The sequence below is a fragment of the Symphodus melops genome (genome assembly GCF_947650265.1).
Source record: "Symphodus melops genome assembly, chromosome: 21".
Classification (NCBI taxonomy): domain Eukaryota; kingdom Metazoa; phylum Chordata; class Actinopteri; order Labriformes; family Labridae; genus Symphodus; species Symphodus melops.
Window position 1 is genome coordinate 11,991,479 of NC_136711.1, and position 18,734 is coordinate 12,010,212.

The 18,734-nt window shown below is 41.0% G+C and overlaps 1 protein-coding gene across 1 annotated transcript in view; it reads left to right on the forward strand.

The window, feature by feature from the left end:
* Nucleotides 1-951: 951 nt before the first annotated feature.
* The window catches only part of nrg3b (neuregulin 3b), a gene marked incomplete at its 5' end in the record, with an annotated part of 208,280 nt that continues 190,497 nt past the window's right edge, over nucleotides 952-18,734 (forward strand). The window contains one exon of the mRNA XM_079333907.1: nucleotides 952-1,795. Within this exon, the coding sequence (XP_079190033.1) occupies nucleotides 952-1,795 (844 nt within the window). The remainder of the gene's footprint in view (nucleotides 1,796-18,734) is intronic.

The window sequence follows — 18,734 nt, forward strand, 5'->3', positions numbered from 1 at the left end:
CCCCGTCTCATTGGCAGATCACGTCAGATTTCCTCTAGCCTGACTCGATTCAGTTTTGGTGGCTTTCACCCTCCTGGATTTCCGGCAGCCGTGAGGGTGGTCGAGCACGCCGAACTGGGCGCTATTACAGGCAAACTTGAAGTAGACACCTGCGAGAGAGAACAAGAAAGGGTCTCTGGTGCATGTTCAGAAGGTAAAATGAACTCGCGTGAAAGCTGAAGGAATAAAAGCAACAGTCGTGATTTGTGTTTTAAGGACCTCGTGCGGCCGATAATCAACTAATAATCAACCAAATGCGAGAGGAGAAGGGTGCTGGCGTTGCCTGGATTGTTGATCTTCGCACGCACACACGCACATGGATTTACAGCTCCAGCCTGAAGCGGATCGATAGCCTTCTCGTTTTTTTTTGTTTTTTTTTTGCTCGGCTTTTTTAACAAGGGAGTGAAGCATCCTGGGATTTATCATCGCTTCATTAGCGCTGAACTACAGTGAGGCGCCCCCCCCCCCGCTTCGCTCCCTCACCTGTCCATAACCTGTGTGTTGGTGTGGGAGTGTGTGGACTCTAGTGCACATAGTTTCTGTCTGTGGTGTGTTTGTGTGTGTGTGTGTGTGTGTGTGTGTGTGAGAGAGAGAGAGAATTAGAATGTGTGTTTGGTGTGTTGTCCGCCAGAGGGAGTGTCGGTTATATTGCTTGTGAATGCATTTGAGTACTGTGCCAGTTTTTAATTAGCTGTACGTGACAGTGAGTGATAGTGTCTGCATAGTGATTGTGCTAATGCTTAATGTTTATGTTTGTGCATGTAGATGTTTAGGCTAGGTATTGTTGTGTGGGCACTTCCTTAAGATGCCCAGCACTTCTTCCACACCATGTCCCCTTTCTTGTCCATGCCTGAGTAATATTTGGCCCCCAGTTTGACCCCGAACACCCTAAGAGACTAAATATCTGGCAAGATGAGTGACCGCTCAGGTGCCACCCCTCTAGCACCCATGACACTAGAGGAGCCAGGGGCTGAACAAGCATCTCCCCGAGCCCCGGGCCCTCTGCGCTGCGGCCCTTGTGCTGTGTGGCCTCGCCAGCAGACCTGGCTGTGTGCCGTACCCCTGGTAATGGGCTTTGTGGGACTGGGACTCAGTCTCATGCTGCTTAAATGGATTGTGGTTGGGTCCGTCCAAGACTATGTCCCCACTGATCTGGTGGATCCTAAAGGTAGCATCGGACAGGACCCTATATTTCTCTCGAAACCCAGTGCCATGCCCAAGGGGCCCGACATTCCCACCGCCACCACAACTTCAGCTGCCTCCACCACAGCGATGGTGTCCACTACCACGCCGCTAGCCGCGGATGGTACGGCCCCTGCGCCAAGAACTCGATCAGGGCCACCAGCGAACCACTCGGCCAATGGCAGCACTGCCAACGGAGACGGGAACCGCGCACCGCACCTTCACAACCGCGTCGGCACCCGCATTACAGGGACGGTGGTTACCACCTCCACCACCACGCGCACCACCCGAATCACCCCGCCACCTAGTGTTAAGGAGGTCACACCTCGCAGCACTGTCAGAAAAGGAGGCAGCGCTGGCAATGGACGTAACGGAGCTGTCAACTCTAAACCCGGACAGACTTCTCCTACCTTCACCACCACAGCACCCACCACAGCTACTGTGAAGACCACCGTCAAGGTGCAGCTGACCCCTTCTCAGTCTGTGGTTCCGATCAAGCCTACATCACGCTGGAATCACCCTCGACCAGGCAACAAGGGCCCGGCTACACGCCCACACCATCGCTTCCGAACACGTAAGTTCACTTTTTTTGGGTGTATGGAGCTGTTTGAGTGAGCGCAGCTGTGTAAGGTTATCTGCAGAACTTGAGATGAGTGTTTGACAAGAGCTCTTTTCTCTGCCTTTTTAAAGCTGTAAAACAGTATGTCACTATAGTAGGAAGTTATCACATAGAACTGTAACCATGGGTAAAAAAAAACCCAAAAACCTTCTTTTGTCTGATATGCTTTGAGATGACTCATGGTCTCAGAATATAAATTATTTCCTTTCATGTCCACATGGAAAGTGGATACTCCAGCAGCTTAACATTAATCGTATTCATTAGTACAGACAGATATCAGGGGGTGTTCTCAGTGTTTTCACCCCTCTCGTCTTTATCTTTCACTTGTGCATTAATCTGATATGAATCTTACCTCCCAAGGAGTATTTTCTCACACACTGGTTTAAGCACCATTTAGGTCCGGGTTCCATCGAGTAGAATTTATTTTGTTTTGTCTGCTCGAGTTGGGATGCTAAAGCTTTGTGATGGCTGCTGTGACTAAGGACGGCATATTTGTTTTATGAAAACAAATAGCAGGAGCTGGTGAGGTGTCAAAGTGGGAGAAAGGTCAGCGCTCACCTCCTGTCTAGAGGAATCAGATATAGCAGGGCCACACGTCTCATTTAGATGAGAGGATATCTGGGAGCGGAGTGTCGCAGGTACAGCTTTCACACTGCAGGGAGATACTGAGAGGGAAGGCTCATAGGGGGAGACAAATGGAAACAGGGATGAGAGTAAGGTTGCAGAGGACAAGTGGATTTAGATGAGGCAGGAAATGGAGAAGAAGAAGGGAGCCATACTTTGAAAAACAACAGAAAGCTGAAGAGGATGGCGAGGGAAGAAGGAGAATGCAGGAAGCAAAACAAAGCAAAGGAATGAAGAGTGGGAGCCGGGAGAAGAGAGAGATGGCAGATGGAGTGGGCTAAGTGAGGGAAAGGCTTCAGGGAGATAGACAGTATAAAGCAAGGGGGAGCTGTGAATTTTGCACATTTAGCTTTGTATGAAGTAGGACGGCTTCCTGATTATGCATTGCACACGGGACTTGTTTTTAACATCACAGGGTATTTTATTTTTCAGATGTGGGTGGGGCAGGATGCAAGTGAAATCATGAGTACTGACTATGTCGTTTTTTTTCTTTTTTTTTTTTTTTTCTCACACTCCAGGCACTCCTATTGTCATCAATTCTGTTGTAATGTTTGATTTCATTGGCAGCTTTGGTTTGAAACTCACTTTAGGCTAATGCCGTGGCTCATTTTTTACCTCATTCTTACTATAATTCTTTAGATTTACCAATGAAAAATATCCAATTATCAAAACATTCCAATTCATGTCATGTAATGGATTTGGATCACATTGTATCCTCATATTGGACACATCAATGACTTTGATTGAACAGACAAACTGATCAAGTCATATCAATTTCCCCTTTTTTTTTTTTTTTTTACCTCAGGGTAACAATGGAATCCTTTGTTTCATTTCCTTTGTTTTCATCTTATACTGGAGCACTTCAAAGTAACATTACAAAAGTTAAAGTTCAATGGGCCTGACTCAGTTACAACTGGTTTCTGATCTTCAGCAAGTTCCTGATCTTAACTAAATACAAAAGACCACATTAGACAAATGTGGACAAAGGTTATGGTGAGGTTCACTGAGATTACTTATATCAATGGTTGCACGTTTCTCCATTCATCAAGTGGCATTTATATGCCTGCTCTCATTCAGACTTTTCCTGTAGAACAGTCCATTACTCTAGAGTCAATGACGTCACCTGGCAGAGAGCTGCCAAACAGCTGAAAGCAGCCAAATTGGGCAGCTCCCCCCTGTGTGAACATCAGGACACATCTATTTCTATTGGATGCTACGAAAGGACACTGCCTTTGAAAGGTAACAGATACTTTGGGTTATCCTTCATTGAGACAGCATGTGTGTTGGCTAGTTTTGCTTTGGTTGAACACCGTTGCTTTCTTGTGCTACACACTATAGCAACATTACCACCAAAAAAAAAAGAAAAAGAAATGATAGCCCAATTCAATTTACTATCAAGTTTGTATGAAACACAACAAATATTATCCTTTCGACAGATGTTGCTGATAAGTCTCCATGTCTGTGATGACATCATGCAGAACGGGGCTGACATGTTGGCCGACTTATAAATCTTTATCCCTGCATTCGGCAAAATATCTGTTTGGCTACAGGTGGTGTAAAAACACATGTTAGCTATTCTCTGTGGGTTTCAGATTAACTGAGATTTAGTATTTAGAAATCATGTTTTTGTTATTACATTGCCAAATGTAAACCAGATGTTAAATACACAAAGCCAAAAGCGCCTCTCTCCCAGTTATACCGAGACTAAAGAAATAGACCCAGAATGAAGACAAACCAATCTAAAACACTCTTTCTCAGACCATTATGTGTTTTCCAAGATAATCTTTCTATGATAGCCAGAATCATTCAAGCTTAATGGCAAACATTGGTAGGAGTAATTGACGTCACTGTGATAGAAAACCAAGTTTGAAAAACACATTATCTGGTTTTGCACCAGCTACCGCTTTTTGTTAAAGTCCATTTGTATTTCAAAAGTAATTCAGTTTCCACACTTTTATACCTCACAAGAAAGTTATCACTGACCTTCAGCTATTTCAAATTCACAAAGGGGTTGATCAGTCACAAGACACATACAAATTCAGACAGTGACGCATCAGATCGAAAATACCCATCGATGACGGAAAAACCCTTGTAACTCATTACGATATGTTCTCGTACTTGTTAAACAATATTGTGTGCATTATTTGTGTTTGCAGTTTTTGATCAACCTAGTTACAAAGAGGCGGAGAATCCTCCTGGCATATAGCTACAATGCAACGTGTCTGCTTGCAGTCAAACCAGTCACTCCCCTAATTATGTACATTTCTAGTCCTTCATAAAGTCTCCAAGTCTTCTTGGAATAAACACTGTTGCAATGAGTTTAAATGTTGAAGCAGTTTCTTCCCTGTACAGTTTAGTACTTTTATTCACACAAGGTCTGTGGTGTTTGTATTCATTTACACCTGACCTTGTGTATACAGCGCTTATATGCAATATTACATGCACAAAACTAACACTGGATTCTGAAGGGCAAAACCATCTTTTATGAATCTTACTTCAAAGTTTCTCTGAAACGCAGCTTCCTCAAAAACTGTTCTCCATCATTCCCACTGTTCTAGTATTTAGAGTTGTGCAATGCAGCACATTTAATGTGCTATTGTACACAGAATATGTTTCAGTTGGTGATGAAACGTTCTGTTGAATAGGGCCTCAGGTGCATTTGTCTTTACACACAGCAAAGTGATCCCACATTTTATTTTAAGTTGTGTGCTGATGCTGTTATACAGTAGGCTCTCAGGTTTCAGATAATCTGTGCTGCATGTAGGAGGCAGCTACAGCAAGGATCATCCCCCCCCCAACACGCACACACACACTCAAATCATTTCATTGCTTCTGCTGTTTTGGTGAAGATCGAGACAAGCTCTGTCCGCTGGGAATAATGACATATTTTACCTCCTCCTCTTTGTTGTTGATCCCCTCTTTCTCCCTCATTCTCCCTTTTCTGCATGCTTATTGTGTCCTCTTTCCATGTCATTGTATTACGCCGACTATTTTTGCCTTTGCTTTGTGCTTTCTGTCTCCCTTTGCACGTTAGCTCCTCGGCTCGCATTCATGAGCATATGGGCAGAGATGGAAAAACTGGCACACTTGTGAACACAAGGATACGCATGTAACGTGCGTGTGCTCATAAACTCATAAACTCATATATCTATCACAAGTTTTTATTTTTTTAGGTGCTGTATTTGAGACTATAATGTATCCCACATCACTTTCTACATACAAGCCCCATTGGCTCAGAAGTAGGGAAATAGCAGGAGTGGAGCACAATGAAAGCCTGTTGGGAAACCATGGACACAGTGTTGGCGTTGGTCCCACTTCACTCCCCTCTCAGTTGTAAGAAATCTTCCTCAGTGAAGCATGGTTGTAATTCCATGCACATCTCACTAGCCTGACTCCAGACGTGTGAATCGCCAGCCACATTAAAATGTTTATCTAGGGACTGAAAAGTCATCTGAACGAGATCCAGACAAAGTTATCAAGGATGATACCCTGACTGAAACAGCAGTCATTAAATCAGACCAGATGCCCACTGTAGGCATTCAAAAAAGATGAATAAGTGTGCTGCTCTCCCCGTGGCTTTAATTTTTCAGTTGGCTCATTTTGCATTAAAGAAAATATATTCTTCTTATCAGTCCTACATCTCAGAACCACTTTTTAAAATGGATGAACCCAACAAAACAGAATCATGGAGTTTGTTAAGTCTTTTTTCAACTATGAATGATTCCACAAGAAAGACTGATTAGCATGTCAAAGCTTAGTTCCGTGAGCAATGACTGATGCAGATGTAGTGTTGCCAGTTCAGTTACAGTGATTAAACAGAAATGAAATTCCTTCCAAAAACAAACACTCCTACTGTCACTGCTATCTGGCTAACATAACTGAACTCTAACATACATTTCAGCTCGCAATGAGGACCTTTATCAGCAAATTAAAGCTCAAGTTTGTTAGCAGGTGCTAATGCAGATACAAAATTGACACTACAATTCATTGTTTGGTAATGGTAAACTCCTCCCGATAAAAGCTCGACTAAGCAAATGTAATCCTGAATAATGGCTGGCTAACAAAGTAGCAATTCAGTCACAGTTTCAAAGCCAGTTTCCTTCAGTCTATCTGTATGACTGTGGCTTAGCAGAGATTTATCAGGTACTAACTGATGTGCTTACAGTGATTTTGCACATGAAACAGCAATATGTACTGTTTGCAAGGGAACGTCTAGCTGGCAGTGACACTTGACAATGATTGGCCGCCATTTCAGAGCACAATGCTTTAGTGTTTTTGGTGAAGCCTGTGCACAAATGGTAGATGCTCAAGATGTTTTGGGAATTCATTCATTGTTGCCTCTTCTTTGTAAAAACTATCTATAAAAATAGAACTAATGAGCACTGCTATTGTAGACTCACAGTAACAGTACTGTGAATCTAGTAACAGTGACAGGAAAAGCAAATAGAAGTCCTTCCTAAACAGAAAACAGCTTAACAAGAGGTTAATGTCAAAGTGAATGCTGGGAAGCTTATTAAATTGCCCTTCAGTCTTAGTTTCTTGTTAGCGTCATACAGAAATGCAGGGAAACGTCAGTCAGATTTGTGCCCCAGCGGATTTTTTTTTTCTCTTTCAGATAGGAGCACACAGGAAAGCGACAGATAACCGTTTCCTCTGATGTCACTTGAAAAAAAAGAACAAAAATTGATGTTTTTCCTGACACGCAAGCCTCTGTTGTGTGTGTGTGTGTGTGTGTGTGTGTGTGTGTGTTTGCTTTGTTTGTTTGTTCCTCACTATACATGAAGCTGGCACAAAGTACTACTGTAGGATGATAGGAGTGTGTAAGGGGGATTAAAAACAAAGAACAAAAATCCAGTTTCCCTCTCTTTCTGTCTCTCTCTCCAGGGAGGTCAGACTTAGATTTGCCGGGTTGCCTCTGAGGCTCCTCTGTCTCTCCTGAGACACGCTCTGCTTGTTCGCTGAGGCTGGCCCAAGCAGGGCTCCTCCTGCACAGTGTGTTAGTGTGCAGCTGCACCGATTTTTACACATTTCCTACTGGTTTGAAAGTGAGCTCTCATGCATCAGCTAAGGAACATTTGAACCCAAACTGTTCTTAACTCAGCATGTGACTTATTGTCAAGTCTCCGAAGAGTACTGTGATGGTGCACACTGAGTAATGCCTTTTTTTTGTGGCAGCAGAGGAAGCAGTGCTTGGGGCTGTCGTTCGCAATGAATTTGATTTACCTCTGAGGAAAACCCTGTTTAACTCGCCTGCAATACGTATGTGAAATTGCCCGTCCATGGTGGTCACTGCTAATCGGATTCTCTTTTAAATGGTTTTAGAGAAGCTTAATTATTTAAAATGAATGGAGAGTTATTTCAGTATCCAAGAAGTGCTTGCATGAATGTTACAATACCAGAAGTAGAAATAATTCATATTAGCATTGCTGGAGGAGTTATTAGTAAAACCATGCCCTGAGACATACTGCAGCATGTAATTTTTCTGACAGTGTCAGCCAGCTGGCTTCCAGAAGTGGTTTTATTATGCAAAAATATACATAAAACCCCAAAAGAAAGAGCTTTGGCTCTTAAAAATACAATTCATATAAATTAATCTGACGTTTTTCTTTATAAAAACTATCTTTATAATATTGGCATAGATGAAATTTGTCAGGCAGTGACTGACGTGTGCATACATTTTGCTCATGCTAATGAATGAATATGCAGCATACTGCAGTGTTTGCCTTGTACATCTAGCTAGTAGAGACACTTGACACTGATGGGCACCAATTACAAAGAAGAATACATCAGTGCATTCAGCGGGGTGAGCCTGCAGACAAATTATCCCAGAGTGACAACTAGGCGAAGGGTTGAAATTTTGTGAGAATTGATCCCCTCGCTTGTCCATTGCCATTGAACCTCACACAATCAATAAGGAAGAGGGAGGGAGTGAGCCCTGAGTAAGAATAGCAGAGAGAGGGGAGAGAGCAGAGCGAAAGAAATAGGGTGTGTTGGATACAAAAAGGATGAAAAAAAAAAAGGTTTTATTTAGGGCAAAGCCTGTCATAAACCATAAGAGCATGCTCCTGGAATAAGGATCCAGCTGCAAGGTAAAGGCATATACTCATCACAGTCAAGTGAATGAGCCTTGGCCAGACATGTTCCATGTCTCCATCCACCATTGTTTTATGCCGGTTGGACTCGAGGTATTATCCATCTTTGAAATTCAACATACTTTACTTTAGAATCCCATCACGGGAATGTCTACGTGATGTATCCTATACAAAACTGAATCAGAAGGTTTATGTGAACCAGTGGATGTGATCAATGTAGTCTAAGACATCATACAATAACCTTTATGACTCAAAAGGTGTTTGCATGTTACCGTCTGATATATTCTGACATATAAGAAATACAGAAGGAATGTTTTAGTCTTTGGGTTAGTTACCATTGGAATGCTGAATCCAATAGTGACTGAACAGGAATTAATGATTAATTTGGCCTTTAATAGTAAATTTTATATCTTAAGACTTTTCACTTTTAATAACAAAGACCAAACAAAACTCCTCTGGTAGTCTTCGCTCTCTGTCCATCACTTATTTAGTGACATTGCATAATGCTGTTCAAGGCAAACATGAGCAGTAGGGTGCTGAGAGTCTGGACACACTAAGGTAAGCCAGCTTCCAGAATGTGTCATGTTGACTCAGCAGTCCAGTACAGAGTCATCTGCGTATCCTCTGAGAATAGAGCCTTGGATTGTTATTGCATGCTATCCTCCCTCGCATGAAGGACATTTGATCCCTGAGTTGAGCCTCTTAGGCAGGATGTGATAACAGGCTGAGAGGAAGGGTTGCCTCTCACCCTAAACTTTCGGTAGAATTGACGGACCCTAATCACGACCATGGCTGTAATCCTGACCTTAACCTTTTTCTAACCTAAAGTATATACAGCTTAATGGGGGTGCTAAAAGGCACCCTCCCGTGGGGACTGGGACTAGTGAAACAAAAGTCATTCCCTCTTTTAAGTTTAAAGGAAGGTCCTTGAAAATAAAACAAAGAGACACACCAAAAGTAACATCGTTCTTACATAACAAGCCAAACTACTCCACTTTTATTGTAAACTCTCCTATAACTTTAGATGATTCAGCTGATTGTGTCTTGTATTACAACCAGGGTGTCCATTACGTTGTATGCACCAGCGAGATTTTGTATAGCTGCGATAAACAATATTGTGTGAGGTACATTTGATGCTTTTGAAAGACAATTGACTCTTATGTAGCAGTCAGGGGACTCATAGATTGGTGAAAGATGGGCTTGCCTTCTGTAAGTACGACGGGCTGAGGACATCTGAGGCCTTCTTAATGTCACTGAGTGATTTATGTAGACAAAATGTCCACCGGGAGGTGACAGAGAGACGACGAGGTACGGGGGGTTTGAAATATTTATGTATGGGAAGACAAATGTGGAATGTGTATTGGCCGGAAATGTGAATAATTGATGAAGCCTCCCTCTGATAAAGTGCTTAAGATGTCCCATATGCAGTGGTCTAATGGCTGAAGCATGGTATGGGATTTTACTGTGCAGTAAAGGCAAAGGCACCAATGGTCTAGTGGTTTTTCACAAAGTACAGGCCCCTAGATACTGAATCAGAACAAACTTTGGATTCATATTTAACTTATTTTTGCTCATCACTCTATGGGGTTATTTTCGGTGCACATACCAGTTTTGAAAATGACTTCAATACTGCAAATATGCATGGTACAGGCTATTGTGACTGCCTTAGGGGCTTATCTGATCCCAAGTGGAATAAGTTCTTCGAAGTAACTATTGAGAACATTAGCTGTAATAGAAAGATGTGCTGCTGGCAGCATTGAAGAACTCTTTGTTTGTGCCACTTGCAACTACTGATTAAGAGAACAACTCAAGAACTATTTTTCTATCATTTCATGATAAAAATCAACAGTGGGAAATAACAGTCAGAACATTTAAATTTGGAAATGTTTTACACTGCTTGCAAAATACAAACGTGTAGTGATGGCAATCTACCAATGATTTTGGTTTTGCTCAAGGTTCTTGCTTGTACAAATTAAGTATTTTATTTTCCCAAGATGCCAAGTGTTCCTTTTATTGGTGGGATAATGTTGGGTGTTTGTGAAGCATGTGCTAAATTAAGTGTGACAACTTTTGTTGTGATTTTGCACTTAATTCAAAAAGTTCTTTTATTGGCACAATGAACAAAGCTCTACATTTACAGGGGCTGCTGTAACTATTCACCCCAACTGGAATGGGATTGGCTCTTAGTATCAGCAAATGCTCAAGTTAATTAAATTCTGTATCACGATGAATAAAATGGTATCGGGACATCTTTATCTGTTTTCATGAGTGTTTAACCCCCCAGAGTTAATGGTTAATAATGTTGCCACTGAGAAATGAAGGTGTTCTTAGCCTGAGGAAAGTAATAACCCTAATTGAAAGTAAACACTGGGATCATTATTATCTCTGAACATGACTCCTCCATTTTATATCTTCTCAAATTGGAAAAAATGGAGAGTAGATAACACTTAAAGAATTGGTTTAGTGTTGGTGGTTGTGAAGTGTGTGCAGTGGGGGAGAGTGTTCACTAATTCACTCATTTTAATCACATGCTGTCATGCCTACTTATCCACAAGTCTGCCATAGTGCCTTCCAATCTTAGTAATTGATACTTACAGTAGTATTGGCCTGTGTCTAATCTAAAAAAAACCCTGAGATTCTTTCATCATTCATTCATTTATTCCTTCCTTCACTTACTCAATCATTCACGTGAAGACAACACTGTAGCTTGCTGATAGCTCAAGGGGCACTGAGATATCTTTGTGCATGTGGCTGGTGCAACGCAGAGAGGATTACAGTCCATCATATCTGATCTGAGACTGTTAGATCCTAATATTGAATTACGGACCCTGCAGGGTCTCTACTTCCGTTATCAATTTGCGCAAGAATACAGGGAGAGGAATGGATGGGAGTTGGAGGTGGTGGTGGTGGGGGGGGGGGGGGGGTTGTGTGTGGCTTTGAGGCAGGTTTTTGGTGGGATGTGATGAATCTAATAACAGCCATTTAAAAAAAAAAATAATGTTGTCCAAGGGAGTGCAAGTGGCAGCACAACTACAGTGCCATGTGTGATTTGGGTATTATGGAGCTTGAGTCCCTTCTTATACAGTTAGATATACGGCCCCATTTTGGAGGGATTACAGCTGCTGTGCTGCATAAAGCCTTCATTACCCATTATGAAAACACATTTATGGCCTACATATCCTTTAAAGCAACATTTTAAAAGCTGTGTTAGGGGTTATGAAAGGAAAGAAATACATAATATACGGTCTGTCATGGTGTTAGCCTATTATTATTGTCACCTTGTTTAACAGTATTACACCATGTGACCTTATTTCCCACTTTGTTCTTGTAATATTTCACGTAAAAATTTTATTTTGACTGGAGAGACCTTCAGTCTCGAGATTAAAGGTATTTAAAATATCTTCCTCTTTGGCCTTTCCCCTGTGGGAGAGGTTCAAATCATGGTTGCTCATTCATAAGGATAAGGATAATGATCCTCCAATGGGGGAAATTAGGGTGTTACAGCAGCTCCAAAAAACAGTAAAACAGGTAAATAAACAGCATCAATAGCAAAAAAGACTGGACCAACCTCAACCATCCCTAGTTTCTTATACTCCGATGTTTTAATCGCTGTCCCAAACTTTCAATATATTGATCACTTGTAACTAACACAAGCCTAAAGCTTAGGATAAACAAGCTCACTGAATGGTGTAAATTTATTATATTTTATGTCGATCTTATGTGTTCCTCATGTGCTTGTTTTATAGGGCCTAAAAAATAAGCTCTGTAAGAACAGGCTAACATAGTTTTGCTTGCTTATCTATTTAAAACAGTGGATTTCAGCTGAAGGTTGTGTTTAATGTTGTTTTTCTTAAGAAGGACAAGATAATACTTTATTGATCCCCAGAGGAGACATTTGGTGCTTTGCAGCAACACAAAGACAAAGTAGCAAGTAGGTGGAACAAAATACAAATCGAAAGAGAATAGATAAGATTAATATAAATTAAATAAAATGTATATTAAACTGGAATATAAAGATAATCAAACTGGTTATGCTTATTTTGTTTGCATAAAAATCGTACTTATAAAATGTCACTAACTCGCTGTGTCAAGCTTAAACAAACAGCACTCCAAGCTAACTAACGTTCTAATTGTTTTTCTTTATCTTCATAGGAGCTAAAGCAGGCGGTGGATTATTCCTGGTGGTTAAGTTTCCAGTCGTTTCTCTCTGGACATCTTAACACAGAAGTTCTTACTTTTCTCTTGGTATTTAATTATTTTTTGCATCTAGCTTAAAGTTACAGCAAAGCAATATAATGGACATTTTATATCTCTATTTATAGGCAGTAGTAGTACACAAAGAGGAACAATAAAGCTGAAAACAAATAAAAAAGTGGGAGACTAGAAAGCCATTCATGAAGGTATGAGGTATATTTACTGTATATCTTAAACGTTTCAAAGAGCACTGAAAAATATATAACTCTTAAGTAAAGATAAGCATCGTGGGGTAACTTAAGAATTTTATTGGTGCGAAAAAATACTTGGAAAGTATCAAATTAAAAATCCCCACTTTCATTACAAAATCCAATTTATATGCAAGGGTTGGCAAAGTCATATATTCAACCCAAATCAAGTTTCCAATTTCCTCCCCAGATAAATAAGATACATTTCTGCTCAAAAGTTGCAGTTTCTACCAGATGCATGATGGGAAATAATCTCAAAAGGATTCTTTCTGTCATCTTGCAGTTAGTGACGTCCAGTCTGTGCGAAGTAAAACTCTGATTTTCTGACATTGTCTTCCGATGTGAGAGGGTGTCAGGCATTATTCTTTTAAACATCTTTCTCAAGTTTTTGCAAAGTCTTCCTGTGTATAGAAGGCATTAAAGTCACAGAAAAACCAGCTAACCAACATTTTGTTTCTCCAATTCAGGCAGTGATTTAACATAATGGTTGTGTTGAGGTCTTTTTTTTTTTCTCTGAACAACACAACTCAACTCAGGATACACTTGTGCTTATTTAGTTGGCATGGAAATAGGCCTCCACTTGTAAAGCGTCCTCAGTGCTGTGTATCGTTCGTTTAGTCACGACCAAACCTGAGGTATTCGCGGCATGTGGATCATGATTTTCTCACCAACTCTGCTTCGCACATAGCATCTGGGTACACGATGAGCCGGCAGGATAAGTGTGGATTGCGGAGGTTGCAGCAGTCGGATTGATTCACAGCAATGTGTGGCCCGCTGCCACCCCCTGCGACGGGAAATGTGCCACGGTGCCCCGGTTTGAGATGGAGAGGCTTGTTGTGGCGAGTGGAGGTGGAGATGGAGATGGAGGTCACCTCTCTTTCTCTCTTTCTGCTTCCCTCACGCCATCAGTCATGCCTCTATACTTTGGCTCTCCTTCCTTTATTCTCATCATCATGTCCTCTATTTTTAAGGCAGCCTCTCATGCATCCTCTTAATGCTCTCTGTTCTTCTTTGTGGGTTTTCCTCCATTCACCTCGCAGTGCTGACAATATGAAGAGCAGCCAATAAGAGGCCTTATCTTAGGAGTGTACCGGAATAGATAAGAGTATCATTTATCATTGTAGAAGCTGCTGTCACCACTTCCTGCAAGGAATCTCCAAGGAAATTATGACATGCAAGACGCTCTGTATTCCCATTATTATTTTCAATTGTGACGCATTTTCATACAGGCTTATCAGGTCTCCATTTAATACTGGGCTTTAAGCCTACACAGGTGTAACATGTTTAGTCCGTTCTTCACCACAGTTTTCCATACCATTCACATATTTTTTGCACCTTGTCTTACATATCAAATTGAATCGCAGACAGATAATGAAATTCATCCGTTTTTTTGTTGTTGTTTTTTTAAAGAAAAAGCATTGTATATTGCTTTAATATTATTGCTAGAAGAATTAGCTAATGTTTCCAACAATAATTTACACCTCTGAGAGCTGGTGTCTTCACAAATAAGATGACAACCCTCTGTGCTCTTCAAAAAGAAAAGAAAAAAAAATGGTGAAGATTCTCTTCACTCTTTTCTTCTTGCAGCTCAACATGAATCCTTAACGTGCCGTCTTCACACTAGATGTTTTGAGCATGACATTAGCAATGTCCCAGATAATACAATTTATTAACACATCCCTCGAGAGCGGGTTTCTTCCAAACTCTTGTCAAAACCGTCATCGTTACGAATTCGGAAAAAGAAAACCCTGACCCAGACAGTGAAGTTGAAAGTAACCCGCTTTTTTTTATACTTCGCTCTGAGAGGTATTGTTTTACTGTCTGCAATCAGCTTTGTTTCTGTTTCAGGTCTTTGTGGATAATTTTCTAATTATTGAGTTCATACTTGGTTCTTCCTCTGTAACATGACTCCTCTTCCATTCTTAAAATGTCTTGAAAGATGTAGCAGAACAGAAGACATCCCCCTCGTACATTTCAGATGGAAACTAAAAAGAGAGAGAGAGTCTACCGTTCCAGTTGTGGACTGAAAGGGAAATGCAATAATACGCTCTCAGAACGCAACACAGTGTGTTTTTAAGAACACTGGCTCCATGTGTCATTAAGATCTCACTCTAAGTACTTTTTTATTGTACATAAAGTGGCTTGAGGACCAGACGCACTAAAAAGATGATGACTAAGTTTGTCTAAGATCAGTACTGGCCCCCTGCTGTGGACTTAGTGGTTAGATGGTCAGATGTTGAGATGAAGGGGAAAAAAACGGGAGATGTTTCTTTTTTTTCTTTTTTACACCAATTTCCATCTGTGGAATAATGTTTTTAAAAAAGAAGGAATAATGTTTCCAACATTAATACAAATTCAGTGAGACTGCTTAAAAAGATGCTGACTTTTCTTTTAGTTGTATTGAATAGATGTTTGTGCAAACCTCATTATAGAAGTTACATTACTTCCATGGACTTTACCTGCTTTGAAAGAGGAGGCAAGGTGTTGTCTGGGTCTTGTGAAAGTGTTTGTGTTGTTTTTTTTTTTTAATTGTATATCAGCGTGTCTTGTTCCGTACCTGTCAAAATGTGTTTGGTTTGTTAGTTACTATATGGTTTGTTTGATTATGTTCTACATGGCCTGTTTGAAACACAACATAATCAGAATACACCTCAGGGGGCAGCTGTGGATCACTTCGTAGATTCTGTCGTCTCTCAAGAAGATCAGGGGTTCGATCCCCAGCTCCTTCCACTACATATTTGATGTGTCCTTGGGAAAGATACTGAACTCCCCAAGCTGCCTCCACTGCTTCTTCAGTGGCATATAAATGTGCATGAATAGGATTAGTTACTTCTGATGGTTACTTTACATAGCAGCCTGTACCATCAGTGTGTGAATGGGGAGATGTAACCTTTGGCGTAAAAGCACTTTGCATAATCACAAGACTGGAAAAGGCGCTATCCAAGCTCAAGTCTAGAAACCATTGACTTATTTGAGTTCTAATTTAAACGTCATCTAATGTTAAGGAAGCTGTTTTGGTGGCTCAATCTCACAAAAACTTTGATCGTCTTGCAACGTTAAATGCAGATGAATGTCAAAAATCATACCATGTCAATTGTTATTGGGAAACTTTACTTTAATAAAGTCACAGTATGTTTCCGTCACTATACCTTAAAAGTTTTATCTTGCCAGTAGATTGAGATGTTGCCTGTTTGTGATTGCTAACTTCACTGAAACCCGAGATCTTCAACGAAATAAATCAATGTATTCGACAAGTTGTGAATGAAAATTATTTGACAATATTAAGTGAAAGATTGGCCTCGTACCTCTCCTGGAGTTTCCATTATATCCCGCCAGTGTGCCAGAAACTCCAGGTGTGATGATCTTGCGGTTTTTAATGAAAAGGGAGAAGGGGGATGGAGACGGTGGATTGACTGAGGTCTGCTCATGTTAGTTTCCTGGGGCCGCGCACAGCTTGTCTCATGTTGGTAATCCATGCATGGTAAAACCTTATCCATGGGGATAATGTCAACTCACTCCCGAAGATAACAAGACAAAAGCCTGCATGCATGGCGCTCATTCCAGAGTGTTTTTCATATTCCCCTAATCTGCCATTTTACATGGCTCTGTTCTATGGATTTGTTTCCTGAGCTTGCCGATTAACACAAACATACACACTGTGTTGAATTCCCTTGACAAATACGCTGGACGGAAGGAAATTGTATTTCTTATGGTGCCTTTTTCTGTTTGAGTGAAGACATATATAGTAAGCTCTCAATCTTACATCGACAATGGAATCAGCAGGGAGTGACCAAATAATAAGCCATCATGCCTGCCAGTATTGAACTTAATTTCAGTCTAGCATGTAAGTGTAGCAGGTGTTCCTCGTACTTATAGCCCTGCTGGATGTGTGATTACTCGTGGTGAGTTGATTGAGCAGGCATCAGCGAGTTACTGTACACCGCCTGCTGTGCTGAGAAGTTAAATGGAGAAGCCAGTTGTCAATTATCTTCGTGTCAAAGTGTTCAAGTGTGACGGGCCTTTTCGGTGTGTGTCTTTGCATGTGTGTGAGGAAAGTATGGCAGTCCTTCAGTAGCTCCCTGTAAGGATCAAAGGATCATAAAAGGACATTTGGCAGCAAAGCTCATGCTCAAAGTAGCCTAAGAGATTCAAGGTTAAAGAACACTGAATCTTCACCAGACTGAAAGAGCATCCATCACATTAACGCCCCACCCGTCAGACAACTCAGTGAATTATACATTGAGAGTCCCCCCCCCACCATCCCTGAACATCACATGCAGGCAGAGACATCTTTCTCTCAGTCCCTCTCTTCTATCTGATGTGCTGCATTGAATCATTGATAGGGAATCTACACAAACAGCGCTCCGCCCTATAAAACACCTGTCACACACAACAGCCTGAAAGGAATACAAACAGAGCGAGATGTGGAATCTGGTTTGATGTTTCAGTTAGTTTTTTGAATGGGAAGGCCTTGTGAACGAATATGGGTGACGCCCTTTAACGGTGTCCATTACCACAACTGTCTTGACATAGAACCATTTAATGCACAGTGGAGGTCAGTCATAATACATTACTGGTAATGGACTTCTCGAAAGACAATAAAACACTGTTCACTACTCATGCTAACACAACAGGTCCTAACTAGTAGCAATAGGAGCTATTACTATCTGCACAGCTCATGGATTGCTCAACGTCAGCGTTTAGCCATGTGCTAATTGCTTGCTAGCAAGAATAAGAATAAATTACTTTGTGTTTGGTTGATGTAAAGAAAATAACTTTTCCTTCATTGTTTTGAAAAACAGTTGCAAACAGTTTAAGTTGTGACAGACTTGTGTGGTCAGATATACTGGTTGGTAAAATCAGGGCCAATATGGATGTTTGACATAACAATGTAGCCGAGTGCCGATGATGTTTGATTTATAACTACTTTTGGTGTAAGAGTCCCACATTGCTACCATTTGCTCTCATGTTGGTCAATGGAAACAAGTTTTTCCATAACAAATCAGTAGCTAGTATGTTTACTAGATGCCAGCATTACATTGATTTGGCACAACAAATAAACATCAGCTATTAACACCGATGTGCCAATGTCAGTCAACATCAGAAAAAATTGCAGGAAGAAAAGTTGCATCAGTTCATCCGATGTTCAAAACAGTAAACCGACAGTTTCTAAATAAGTCTTCATAATCAGGAGTAAATGACACCGTGCAGCAAATTAGTGTGCCTCCACACCTTGGTGTAATGGAACGGTTGTGCCATTTAGCACATAACATTATTCAGTTGTGGTTGAATTTTTGACCTGGACACCTTCCAACCCCCCCCCCCCCCAAAAAAAAACAAACAAAAAAAAAACAAACAGAAATTGGCATATTTGTGGCATTCTCAGCATGTTTTTTTTTTTTTGACTCCATTGTGAATTCCTATTATGTATCTATACTTCCAGAGGAAATAGATGCACCAAACCCTCTTATGCATTTTCCGTGACGGCTATAAATGGAACCGAATAAAGGGTTCGGTGTGAGACAGAGCCGATGTAGGCACTGATATGCTCTCCTATCTTAGTCATAAAGAAAACCCTTTGATCCCAGCTGGAGTCAGAGATGCTTCAGGGATATGATGGAATTTTTTATTGCAGTTGTGGGAGAGCAATTGGCGGGGGTTGCCTCAGTCCGTCAGTTTCGCCCTCTCTCCCCCTCATATTAACTTAAGCTTTAAAGCCTCAGCTGGGTACCCAAG